This window comes from Tachypleus tridentatus, chromosome 9 (assembly GCF_004210375.1).
Source record: "Tachypleus tridentatus isolate NWPU-2018 chromosome 9, ASM421037v1, whole genome shotgun sequence".
In the NCBI taxonomy this organism is placed as follows: domain Eukaryota; kingdom Metazoa; phylum Arthropoda; class Merostomata; order Xiphosura; family Limulidae; genus Tachypleus; species Tachypleus tridentatus.
In genome coordinates, this window is record NC_134833.1 from 100,958,178 (window position 1) to 100,972,312 (window position 14,135).

At 32.1% G+C, this 14,135-nt stretch overlaps 1 protein-coding gene across 8 annotated transcripts in view; it reads left to right on the forward strand.

Annotated features, from left to right (window-relative positions):
• The window catches only part of LOC143225888 (myosin heavy chain, muscle-like), a 57,239-nt gene that overhangs the window by 5,302 nt on the left and 37,802 nt on the right, over positions 1 to 14,135 (forward strand). For 4 of the 8 annotated variants that reach the window (XM_076456047.1, XM_076456049.1, XM_076456048.1 and 1 more), the window contains exons 4-9: positions 1,696 to 1,723; positions 3,479 to 3,590; positions 4,575 to 4,667; positions 6,743 to 6,806; positions 7,184 to 7,282; positions 12,762 to 12,865. In XM_076456047.1, coding sequence (XP_076312162.1) covers positions 1,696 to 1,723; positions 3,479 to 3,590; positions 4,575 to 4,667; positions 6,743 to 6,806; positions 7,184 to 7,282; positions 12,762 to 12,865 — 500 coding nt within the window. Of the gene's footprint in view, positions 1 to 1,695; positions 1,724 to 2,093; positions 2,292 to 3,478; positions 3,591 to 4,574; positions 4,668 to 6,742; positions 6,807 to 7,183; positions 7,283 to 8,353; positions 8,467 to 12,761; positions 12,866 to 14,135 lie in introns of those variants that run through there. The other 4 variants (XM_076456051.1, XM_076456052.1, XM_076456053.1 and 1 more) reach the window with 3 other exon arrangements.

A 14,135-nucleotide genomic window follows, 5' to 3' on the forward strand; every position in this document is an offset into this window, starting at 1 on the left:
TTTTAATTTAGAAGAGTTTAAACGAGCACTTAGATATGAAGGCAGAATTGTGCATTTGTGAAAACTTACACGTTCTTCGAATGTAGTGTTACGTTTACTCATTCTTAAGTTAACAGATAAAATTTCTTTTGAAAATATTAGAAAAAATGGTTTATTTTCTTCACGGATAAAACCAATAAAACAAATTTCTAAAATCTCGAAGTTAATTATTAAATGGCTAAACAAAGAACTTTTTCAAATAAATACGTAATTTGGTTCCCGTGTTTCTGTTTAAACTTCAATTAATTTACAAGTCACAGTATTTTACGTTTGCTCTTATATATATAACAGTAACTGACCTACTATTCTAGTGTTACGAAAACAGACAAAAAATGCTTTATCCTTTTTACATGGAAGGTAAAAGTTTAGTCTTTTACGGTAGAAATAACGTGTTCCGCTAAAGTTGGATATAGTTTGACGCAGTGCCTTATATGGTGTGATACACTTAATCCTACGTTTATGCCAGTTTTCCGACGTTTATATTTTTAGCACATTCTTCGGACTCCGTGAGGGCTTAGAGCCAAATATTCGTATTTGGCCTGACGCCATAATTAGCTCGCATTTCAATACGGAATATTTATTACATTTACCAAAATGAATAACAGGACAATATTTTCAAAAATTTAATTATTTGAAATTATCGAAACTTGACAGAATTATGTGTTAAGAAAAGATGCGAATAAATTAGCGAATATAATGCACACTTCGGTCTCTTCTTTATATGACGGATTAAAAGTATAGCTTTTGGAAAATTTCTAGAAAAGTATTCTAAATTTTCTGTTTCTTTTGCTGTTACAAAATTTAAAGAAAGCGTAGATCAAGTATGTGATGTACCTCTGCCCAAAAACGATAAAATATCGTTATTTAAGAAATCACTGAATGATTACTTTAAATTTTGAACTTATCAGTACCTCCTGGACTGTCCATCGGCCATTTTGATAGAAAATATAGGATATATAGTTTAATAATAAATCGAAGGGGAGCTATTATAACATTAAATTTAGTATGAATAAGATATTTTATTTCAAACTACTCAATAATGATTAATATGCATGTTAAATAAATAGAAATCGACATATGTTCCATATTATGCTAGTTTTTACCTTTATAATTTTTACCTGATGGTTTAGCTGTAAGTTTGAGGAATTATAACATTAAAATGTAGGGTTCGACATTTCCGGTTAGCTCTGTGCATTTTGGCCTGGTATTGCCAGGTTGATTAAGACGTTCGAGTCGTAATCTGAGGGTAACGGGGTCGAATCCCCATCGCACCAAACATGCTCGCCCTTTCAGCTGTGAGGGCGTTATTATGTGACGATCAATCCCACTATTCGTTGGTAAAAGAGTAGCCCAAGAGTTGGCGATGGGTGGTGATGACTAGCTGTCTTCCCTCTAGTCTTACACTGTTAAATTATGGACGACTAGCGCAGATAGCCCTCGTGAAGCTTCGCGCGAACTTTCAAAACAAAACAGCTCCATGCAGATAGCTCATCGCGTAGCTTTGTGTTTTAAACAAAAAGCGTAAATAGTAAGTTTATACAACTTTTACTTCGTACAACTTTCAATTCTGTCACAGGTAAAAAATAAAACTTGAATGTCTTGTTTTATCTTTTATCGCTTAGTTAAAAAGCAGTGGTATATTTCTTTTTTGCCTAGATCGAGAAAACCAATCCATGTTGATCACGTGAGTATTTTATTATTTTTGATAAATGACATTTTTTCTGATACCAGCTGGTAACAACATCAAGCAAAGATGCCATGCATTATTTAATATTTGTTCATATGTACTATTGGTTCTTATTATATAAAATATAATGCGTCAAATGAAAAGCAAAATAATACATTTATAAAAAAAAAATATTAAAAAAGTAAGTACTTTTTCAACAGAAGTATAGATTGCTGAGGTTACCATTAGATGAAAATACTTCATCAGTTCTTCAATAAATATTATTGTTTCTGGTTGGTTATACTAAAATTATTCAAATGACATTGTTAATAGTTTGTTGATTATATATTACTTGAATGTAGACTTATTAAAATTGTTAATAATTTCTTGTACTATCGATATAATGTGTATAATTTGTTTGAAATGTGTACAAAAATCCCATGTTCCTCTGTGTCATCCTTGTCCATTTGTCATCTTCATCTTCAGTGGTGAGTCTGGCGCTGGGAAAACAGAAAACACCAAGAAAGTTATTCAGTTCTTCGCCCAAATTGCCGCTTCAGGTTTTAGACATAAATTCTCAAGCGGAGTAAGTGTTTATTTTACTTGGGCAGTAAATATGCGATTTGAACTTTAGCAGCTGTTAAAAACAAAACACAAAAACGTTGTGAAACCTAACCAACACATGCTGGAACTGCGGAACAAAATCTTAATAAAGCATTTTCGGAATTATTTCTTAGGCTATTATTATTTTGCATGAAAAACCCTAAGCAACGAAGTATAAAGTATGTAATTTATATTTGCAAATTGTTTGCATTCAGAGCATGATTTCAAAACTTGTTTACTTCAACTACTTTGCCTCCTGATTTACAATCATAGCCAACACAAGAGCAAAAAAAACAAGCTATTAGATGATAAAAATTATGCTAGAATGTAGCAGATAAAAAAAATTCATTTTGACTTTATGAATATAATTATGAAATAAATTTATGCAGCATCTTATTTTTTCATTGGTTTTATTATGATAAGAAAAAAGTATTGTATTTAACTAAAATTAGTCTATGAAATATAGAAACCGGCAATATTTTCTAATCATTTCGGATATCAATAATTTGTGATGGCAGAGCAGTGATTTGGTTTAAAGCTATTTTATTGTCTATTTCATTCCTTTTTTCAAGTATCACGCTCAACATTGACATATGAAAGAACGCAAATATCTCGGCAGTTTCTGAAAATACAGCATATTTCACTATTTTCTATGCAAACAATTAATTTGCTAATGTGAATCATTTATTAATCCATGACATCATCTTACACACCTGCCTCATTAGTGTCTCTTGTCCATCTAACTGTCAACCTAACCTTAACCCTAATTAATCAAAATACTTCTCAGTTATTGGCAGAAATCCTCAAAATGGGCTTTTAATGACTACTGCAACAAGAGAAACATTAATTGCTACTGGTGTGTAGTTGAAACATCAGAGGACAAAAAAAAAATTAAACATTTTGTTTGATCTAAGTAAGAGCATCGCTTTTCTAACGAACAGAAAACGTTAAACCCTTTGCTTTGAAATAACGTAGTATATGTTAGATCCTTCAAGGACTCCAATCCGATTCCTTCCTGCATTCGTCGTTTTCAATTCCAAACCTCAACAACTCCACTACCAATCGTCCTCTGTAGTACCTTGTGTGCTCTCCCTTGTCCAACCTTTCCCTGGAATAAAGCGTTTAATAACTGGCGTTCTTTTCAATGTAACTGTTATGTTTTTATCGCAGCGGTGAGTCCGGAGCCGGTAAGACTGAAAACACGAAGAAAGTAATTGCTTATTTTGCAAACGTTGGTGCCAACATTAAAAAAGACGATCAAAAGAAGGGACGTTCCAAAAAGGTATTCCATCTGTTACCTGCATGTGTTCCAGAGACAATTTCTCTTGTGAAATAAAAGAGGGGGACACACAACTTGTACTCATTTTATTTACATTTCTTGCATGGCACTTCTAGAAAATAATAAGAATATTGCCCTTATGGGAACTATTCCGAGTTTTATTATGCTTGTTTCCGGTTATAATAATCAACTTCGTTAATGTAGTTATAAATAAAGAGCCTTAGGTACAAACGTAGTAGAGAATGTTGATAATTATATATGTGAATTATCTCGTAGGGAATTTTTGTCCTCCATAACTCCAAGATGCGACTCTTTTGTCACCAGAACAATCTTCCAGATGTGGAAATATGTATACGTTTTTACTAATATAACATGCATTTAAGTTATTGATTGACGTTCTTTGTTAAGTATAGTTTATTCACTTTTACACAAACAATAACAAAATAACTTTCTTTTGATTCGTTATAAAATATTAAAATGAGTGGAATTAACCAAGCAATGCGACGGACCGCTGAGCACGACTTGACTTTATTTTGAAAATATTAAATATGGAGACTAATCTATATTATGCTTTGCTTTTAATAAATGAATATATAATTGATAATGAAAAATAACAGTATTTTTCTAATTCCTATTTTCTAGTGTATAAAATTTAACCATTTCCTTATATATATATATACATATATTACAATCTAACGATTATAACCTCAACATGGCTATACTTTAACAGAAATAAACGTGTAAAACACAAACTTATTTAATACTCTCAAATACATTAATCGAATTACCACATGTTGAGCTAAGTTATAATTGAATCAAAATCCTGTACAATGCTTATGCTATATATAATAAACTTGAGATAATTCCATCAATCAGGCTACAATGTGTTTTAGTATTCAGCCGGTTGTATTAGTACAGCTGATCTAACATTGAATTAAAAGATGTTTCCGAGTTATCTACACTTATTTCACATATTTGTCTCCATAGGGCAATCTGGAAGATCAAGTCGTTCAGACCAATCCGGTACTGGAAGCTTTTGGTAATGCTAAGACTGTTCGAAACGACAACTCTTCCCGTTTTGTGAGTAGCCAATAAAATGCGTCCTTTTTCACTAATTTAAAATTTGAAATGTTAATAATATTTCGTTGTTTATATTTAAAACAATAACTGATGGCCAGGTGATTAAGGCACTCGACTCGTAAATCCAAGGGTCGCGGATTCAACTCCACGTTACACCAAACATGCTCGTCCTTTCAGTCGTATGTGCGTTATAATGTGATGGTCAATCCCACTATTCGTTGGTAAAAGAGTAGCCCAAGAGTTGGCGGTGGGTTATGACTAACTGCCTTCCCTCTAGTCTTACACTGCTAAATTAGAAACGGCTAGCGTAGATAGCCCTCGTGTTGCTTTGTGCGAAATTCAAAAAACAAACAATAGCTAATCTATCTCAATTTAGTTTGACGAATTTTAGTGGAATGTGTTACATTGACGAAAATATACAGCGTACAATGAGAAATATAAAAAAATACAACCTTTTTGTAATCCTTGGTTCAAAAGCTTAAAACTGGAAAGCAAATTATATAGCACATTGTGGTAACCAGTAAAAACACTAAAGGTAAAAGTATAACGTAAACAAAGTTAAGTAATGAGATGCACATATTTATCCACGACTTAAGTCACCAGTGGCTCAGCGCTGTGTCTGAAGGCTTATAACACTGAAATTTCGGTTTCGCTACGCGCGGTGAGTAGAACACAGATCGCTTTTATGCAGTTTTGTGCTTAACAACAAACATTACTCAAAGATCCAACTCAAGCCAACATAATGTTATCCATTTGACAATTTGGGACGCTAAAACATTACAGGTTTTTTTTTAAACCTAGCATTCTTGAGTTCATGACTTGACTGTATGCATCTATTAGTTCACTCTCAGGGTCTGTCATAACCTAATGAGGGACCCGGCATGGCCAGGTGGGTTAAGGCGTTTGACTAGTAATCTGAGGGTTGCGGGTACGAATCCCCGACACACCAAACACGCTCGCCCTTTCAGCCGTGGGGGCGTTATGATGTTACGGTCAATCCCACTCTTCGTTGGTAAAAGAGTAGCCCAAGAGTTGGCGGTAGGTGGTAGTGACTAGCTGTCTTTTCTCTAGTCTTACACTGCTAAATTAGAGACGGCTAGCGCAGATAGCCCTCGTGTAGCTTTACACGAAATTCCAAAAAACAACAAAAAACAAGCAAACATAACCTCGTGGTTAGGGCGCTCAACTTGCGTTTTATGTATCGCGTATTCTAATCCCATCACCGAACAAACTCAACTTTTAAGTCTTGGGGCTTTATTATCCCACTATTAGATTGGCGTAGCCCACTGGCTTGTAGCTTTTACCAGCTGCCTTTCGTCTAGTGTATCACTTCTAAATTATGGTCAGATAACCTTTATAAGCCTTGCGTTAATACAACAAACAAATGCAGTTTACTCTTTTTCTGTGATTTTGTTTTCGTCTAGAGTCCTTTTAATACGTTTTATTTAAAGTTACACCAGATCTCTGCTTCTCTAATGTACAGTTAAAATATTATTTATATTTAAAAAAAGTTCATGAACATTTCAAGTATATTTAGTCGCACATAAAATGATAACAGTTTGCTTTTATTCTTACCAATCCGTTCACAATCTTTTTATTTCTATAGAGATCTGTTTTATATATTTTTAGGTTTTGTGGCGCTTTGATTGTTTTTATGCTCGTTTTAGGTTTAGTTGCGTTTATTGGTTATTTTTATACTCGTGTTAGGTATTGTAGCGTTTTTTGGTTGTTTTTATATCTTTTTAGATTTAGTAGTGCTTTCTAGTTGTTTTAACGCTTTTAGTAGTGTTTTGTTTTATATATTTGTAAGTTAGTAGTGATTTCTCTGGTTGTTTAATAGTGATTTCTGGTTGTTTTGATATATTTGTAGGTTTAGTAGTGATTTCTGGTTTTATATATTTTGTTTTTGATGGTTGTTTTGATATATTTGTAGGTTTAGTAGTGATTTCTGGTTATTTGTAGGATAGTATTTTGGTTGTTTTTTATATAGTGATTTAGTAGGTTGGTTTTGATATATTTGTAGGTTTAGTAGTGATTATTGGTGATTTTTATACTCGTTTGTTTCCCTCTTCCAGGGTAAATTCATTCGAATTCATTTTGGACCTATGGGTAAGCTTGCAGGAGCTGACATTGAAACATGTGAGTTTCACTAAACCTTTTTTAAATTTTATTACCAAGATGATAGAAATATACAAAAACATACAGCTTCGATTTTCATTTTATTTGGCGATAGATACACTTTTATTTGTGAAGTGTTTAGCTCAAGTTCAATTGATTTGTAGCGGAATAAAAAAAATACGGATATGTTCCCTGATTACAGATAATATATTTGTTCAATTCTTCCATTTAAAAGTATTTAGCTTGTACCATAAAATATGGTTTTGAATTTGAGACATGGAAGTAATAATTGTTCATTGATTTTTACAAGTTGTACTTAATTGTGAGAATGTATATTTGTGCACCTTGAGCCTTTATCTTCTAAAGAAACTGTTATTTGATAACCTTTTACAATGCAGATCTGCTCGAGAAAGCCCGTGTTATTTCCCAGCAGCCCCAAGAAAGGTCCTATCACATTTTCTACCAAATAATGTCAGGCCGTATTCCAGGTCTGAAAGGTAAGCCATCTTTTTCTTTATTTCACTTTGTTACTTTACAAATGTATGTTTGTTATCCTAAGTCTTTTATATTATAAAACACGTGAAGATGATTTTTCTTAAAATGATGCAGGTATTTTATCTTTAGTCTGGTCAAACTTAATATTTAGGTTGTTTAATGTCAGTTTCATGGTACTGGAATGTCTTGGGAGTTGTTTCTGCTTTGTTTCTTATCGTAAAACAGTGTTTTTGGCTGAATCACAAGTTGTTTTTTGTACTATAGAAATGAAAGCAGAAGCAATCTATAAACGTGTATTTTGATGTTGCCTGTTCATTTATTCAACAGGAAAATAAACAAAATCATGATACAAAAATTGCAGTTGGATAATTCAATGAACAACTATTTATTATTAGTCATTAACATTTCTACTTTATAAAATTATTTTAGGGAAGTTTTATTTAAACAGATAACTGAACAAAAATATAGAGGAAAAAATTTGAATAAAGAAGAAATAAGTTAAACTATTGATGTGTAGAAATAATTTCAATTTCAAAGCTCAAACATCCTAGAAAATGGTTTAAATACTTCGAATTTATTTAACGTGGTACATCCTTTATACACAGTGAATAAAATTTAAGTTTGTGAGATTTTGATAAGTTTAAAGTTTATAAAATGATAGAAAAATAACCACTCATATAAGTTTATATCTAACATAAACATTTGTTGGTGTCAATTTTTGTACATACATGCTTATAACTTTATTACTAAAAACTGTGCATTTTCTTTTGAGAATAATTGATTTTTTTAAAGTTTTGTGATGCAAAAATATGTAATTTATTAGTAATCAGTAGGCAACACTTTATTTTCCGAGAAGAGTTCGCCATGGCGCTGCGACGTTGTGAATTCCATTTTGAAACAGCAGTGTAGGTTGAAAATATATTTTTGTAATTAAATATCAGTTGCTCATTGTCATGAATAAAAAACAGTCAAAATGAGTCTAACACAGAAAATTGAAAATAGCTCAAAGATGTTTGAACCAACACTCAATCGATTTAATTTTGTTGATAGCGATATATGTGTTCTTTAACCAGAAAATATGGGCCTGGGCAACAAGGTCTCTGGCTACCGTTTCGTTTGGGAGCGAGTCTTTCGATATCCTCTACGTTGATGATGGAGAGGACATACATACACACGCCTAATTGACGTGAGTTAAAATATTCCCCCTGATCTCAAAGCGAGATGCTTTGAGGTTTGTGTGATACCTGCCATCACCTTCCCATCACCTCCCATGATTTCACCCATTACTTCCTCAATAAATCCGAAGAGAAAAATCCATTACACGTAGAAAAACATAAACCATAACTCCTGTCCAACATCCTTATGTTATTGAGCCTTATGTCAATATCCAGTATAAATTAGTAACCGTTTCGTTTAATATAAAACATTAAGTCCCGCCTCATTAAAGCGTATCGTAGTAAAACTTACCATAGTTGTGAATTTTGTGATCAAATATTGAAACGATGCATACTAGGTATAGTTACACACGCATATGTAGTAAAAGTAAAAATGTTTAATAGCTGTAGATTAACTTATCTGATTGCCACAAACCATACCATTTGTCAGAAATAAACTCAACCGAAAAGCAAAAATCCTATTAAGATAAAAACCAGCTATTGTTTTATTGTTTACACGTTTTCAATATTTTGCTTATTAAGGTGCAATGATATGATACCGAGTATCAATAATTAACTCGAATTCTTATCTGATTTTGCGAGAGTTACATCAAAGAGTATCATATATCAAGTAACTATCCTAATATCATAATCATATCTTCATAACCACGTGATTTCTGTTAAGAGAAAAAGTTTCATTAATACCTCTCTTCTTCCTCCATTCTTCCATAGTTTTGAATTAATTTTGCTTTAAGAATGAATATTCTGTTGAACACCAAAACCTTAGTAAATTTCTCGGGTATTTGATTATAAACTAGTTTTTGGTCAGTTATGTAAAACCCCGTGAATGTTTTGAAACAATTCTTACTTCAGTACTGAATATTTGTTTAATGAACACATTTGTTGTAAGTTCAAGGAACCCACAAATATTGAAAAATATATTCAACCTTATTCATTGATAGCTTAATTTCTAGACAAATGTTTTATGTCCTAATTTCAATTTTATCTGTTATTTTATATAAAAATATTATGACAGAAGCTAAAATGACTTCTTTCTTATGAGCGGTTCATTGCGAGAAGACTCATTCATCCTTTGTTAATTAACACTCAGTTTCTAAATATACATAGCAGAAGTTAGTCTTATCAATACTTAATATTACCACAGAAATATGTCACAGAAATTAGCAAAAAATATTACTAACCCTTAGTCCTATTAAAGTTTCGTATCTATAATTCCAGTTTTCCTATTTTCTTGACAAATATATATTAAGAAAGAAGTAATTTTGTAGATATAGTACTAAATTATGGCTATAATCCCTTGTAGCATTCTATTTTTCAATAAGATATAGTTTCCCTTTAATATTGTAAGAACCACCCTTGATTAATAAATGTATAAGCTTGTTAAACTTTAATTGAGTATTTCAGGGTTTTATCTGGTAACTAATGCAATTACAATTCACTACATTTCCTATTCTTCTCTTACAAAACCAAAAACGTTGTGATCCAAAAACCGTGGTACAGAGTTATCAGCAGCTTTGGTCGTTTCCTTATAGCATCAACTTGAAAACAAAGAAAAACAATTATCTCTAAAACTGTTCTCAATTTAGTAAAGTTTCTGAATTAAAAATTATACATTCCTTTTTATTTTCCCTTTTAAAACTCCTTTAAGAAATTTAGCAATCATTCTGGTATTCGTAGTTTTTATTAATAATCGATATTTATATGCACATAAATCATAGCTCATGTTAGGAGCATCCGTTTGTAGAATCCGTATCTTTTATGTGATTAAAAACATCTTGGATCCACCTAGGAAGGATATAAAACGTCAGCATATAGTAAAATAATAGAAACATATGGGTCAAACGTAATTGGTGATTTATGACATTTAATATCCTAAGCTGTAAATGATATCGCCTTATTTTCGAAGGATACACAGAAGAAAAAAGTGTTGATGTGTTACGCAAAGCCTTTTCTGTAACCAATACCTCACCAGAATTCCTAAGTTTCTTTGTATTTTCTAACCGGTTCAAGAGAAAGAAAGTCCCTTATTCGCACCATTTTTCTAGAAAAATGTCTTCTCTCCAACAATATCCGCAACTACCACATCGTCTTTCAGGGTAAAACAGATATCCCAGGCGTTGATGATAGTGAAGAGATGCACATCACAGATGTGAGTACAGACAGATGAAAAAGCGACATGTCATCTTATAACCCTCTTCAACTTCTAGGCACTAGCAATAGTTTCTTAGATATATAAATGATTCTCTAACTAGAGGCTTAAGCCTTGCCTTTCCTCCATTCAGAAATGTTCAGTTTATGTGTAGTTCATTCCTACTTTGAAAATTATTAGTGTATAATCCTTTTTCATGTAAAACAGTCTGGTTCAGCTTTCTGTCAAACCTCGTGTTATTGTTGTTTATTCTCTGTAGTTTTGTAGTGGATCAGTATAAAGTACTTCAATTTTTAGATGTTTTTCTCAGAGCTGAAAATATATCCTACTTAAACCCATTATGTGAATTTAGTCCCAAATCTTCAAGAAAGATACCTCCAGTAGTTCAAGTTGTTTCTTCCACATCTGCTACTGTGTATTAGAATTTCTTCTACAATCTAAATATATTTTTCACTTTAAGCTTTTTTCTCAGTGTTATGTTTTAGATATGACAAACCTGATAATTTTTTAATCTTTTCCCATCAAAATCCAAATGAACCTCGAAAACTTTGGTAAATTAGCACGTATAGCCTGTCAGTAGTGTGATGAACACAATTCTTCAACCCTCCACCACTCCATGTGCAATTTTAGCCAGACATGCAGAAATTGGTAGTAGCTTCTACCCTTAACTACTAGCACTAGTATATCTCAACAGGTATTGTATTGTTTAGTTGTAGTTTCCCAGTGTTTGTAGTAGAATAATCCATTAGCCCGAGGTAGTCAACAAGCATGGTGATTCAGTACAACTTCACGTAAATACAGTGTAAGTACACCTTTATCATCATCGTTATTAATTTATGCGAGTTATTTAGATTTTTAGCGCAATATCAATTATATTTACACAATCGTTAATATAAGGAAAAATACTGCAATATTGCTATACACTAAATATATCAGGAAACACACTCTGATGCTGCTATATTTTAAATACGTCATAAAGATATTATTTCTTTCATTAGAAAATTGTAAAGTAATCACAGTGCAGTTGTACGTCATTCCTTTCCATAAAGAATCTTTTTTTTTTTTGTTAAGGAATCACGTATCGAACTAATCATGAACTCAATGAAAATCAGTTTGTTTTTATTTTATATTCCAAAATGAGGACACTTAAAGAAATGTTTTATTTTCTTGAAACGTCCAGAAGGATAACGATTATGGATTTAATAATATTCTTCTCTTGTGTTATTTACCAACTTTTTGTTCCTTTAAGATAATTATAATCTGTATATAAACTAAAACAGATTGCTTCTACTTAGCACTATTGCCTTGTAAATCAGTTCAATATTAGAAAGTTGACGCCCAACTTATAAGCCTCACTTCCACGTTATCTATATATATATATATATATTATCTAAAATTCGTAATTCCGTTAAAGTAGTAAGTTTTAATTTAATGTCAAGGATATTTACTATTATAGGCACTCAAGCTTACCGTTGGACCACGAATAGCTCCAAAGTATAAACGGAGGAAAAGTCTTTCCTTATGAGTAGGTAAAGAAAGTAAACATTTCATTGTGTCTCTGGTTGTCAATAATATAATGAAAACAAACTGAATCACACCGAGTTCCGGTTTAAGATAATGGATGGGCAAGTCGGTATATTTAAATAATTTTCTATTTAACACGCACACAGAAAGGACAGAGAAGAGGCGGAGCCACTGCATACTGAAAAACGGAAACTTTATACCACAAAATATGTCCTTTTGTTTGTTCTTTGGCTCTTGTGTGTAGTAAAACATTTTCTTGTGAATATATATCTGTTCTATAAACTAAAACAATGAATAAAATTTGAAAGTGTTTTCGTAAAATTAGTGGGCAGCTCTGTAGTTCGATTGAATAACACCAGAGAAAACCCAGAATAGTTTTTTTTATTTATCAAACACTTCCTTCGTTATTGGAGACGGCGAACTACCTGTTGTTTGCACATAAATCTCAGTTCATGTTTGTATGGTGTTGTTTAAACCTCGACTTCCCACAGCCTTTGTTGCACCTGTGTATTTTGAATCCCATAGTAAACCCACTTACTGTAGTTCATTAGATACAACCAAATACCTCTTCACATGTGTTGAGACCCAGGCTAACCCTTTCATTATTATGCATGAATTCCTCCTCCCTTTCAGACAAACTGCTCGTTGCAAAAGATATCCATAAATATCATTTCGTGTCTCAAGGGAAGACAGAGATTCCAGGTTTGGATGACGGTGATGAATTCATGGTCACAGATGTGAGTATAACAAGTTTTTAAAGGTGGTACTTAATGCGAGTTAAAATAATTTCACACGTCTTGACTTAAATTTCATAATTCATACCTGAACAGATTAAATCAGTTATTTACTCAAAAAAGTTATTAATACCTTTAATGAATATTAGTATATTCTAGTATTCAAATTCACACAAAAATATTCAACAATTTATGTTAAGACTTGAATAAACAATGTAACAAATGTTTGCTAAAATTTGATTTTTGGCAATTAGGCGAATTCGCAAATCGAAATATGGCGGTGTTTCTAATCTTTGGTTCGTAACTAGAAGTTGAAATATAAAAAAGGAAGAAATAAAATAATTGTGATATTGAAATGGCAAAACGCTTTTGTTATTGCTATTATTATTGAGAACCTCTAAAAAATGAAAATTTCAAAATTTCATAATCTACAAAGATTATTTTGAATTATAATTGTTTTTATAAATCTAGTTCAGAGAAAGCGGTTAAAGAAAGAACAAAATACACATTTATATCCATTTTTAACACTAGAAATGCTTACAACACATTGATGTGAATGAAAGTCCATGCATAAATGCATGAATACACTGCACAACAAAGTTTTTGCTTCTTGAACACTGTTGGGTGTTCCTTATAGATTTTTGGCCGCTGATCACGAAAATCACATCCAAATTTGCCCATCATGTACCGTTTCATCGAACTCTTCAGTTTCACCCAGGACATTGCTACAATGGAAAAACGATATCAGGGCAACTGGAATCAGTCAATGCTTGCTGACTACTGTTGGACTCTGCAACGTGATGCACCGGACATTTAATACAAACGAAAATCAGGAGCAAAACACTTTTAATTATGTTGAACTTAATAGCGTATTAGAAACATAAACGCGATTAAATACGTTATTGCCGGTAAACAGATAACTGTCTTTCTCAGAATTCCTACGTGATGAAACAAAACCAAAACTATATTTGTGCAAACCCACCAGGTACCTGTCACAATCAGCAAAAACTTTTCAGGTAGCAAAACTTTTCAAAAAAATTGTTGTGCAGTGTTATCCACAGTTTGAATTTCAAGCCATAATTACTTCCGAAATTCTGTAGTTACTTATCCCATTATTTCCTAAATATCTATGAATTAAAAAAGTTACCCATGTGTCTACTTGTTAATGTCTGGAGAGAAACAAAACCAGAACAAATGTTTCTGGTTTGCTAAAACCTTTTCATTGTACTTTACGAAAATAGAACAATATTTTGAATCATATAGTGTACCTATA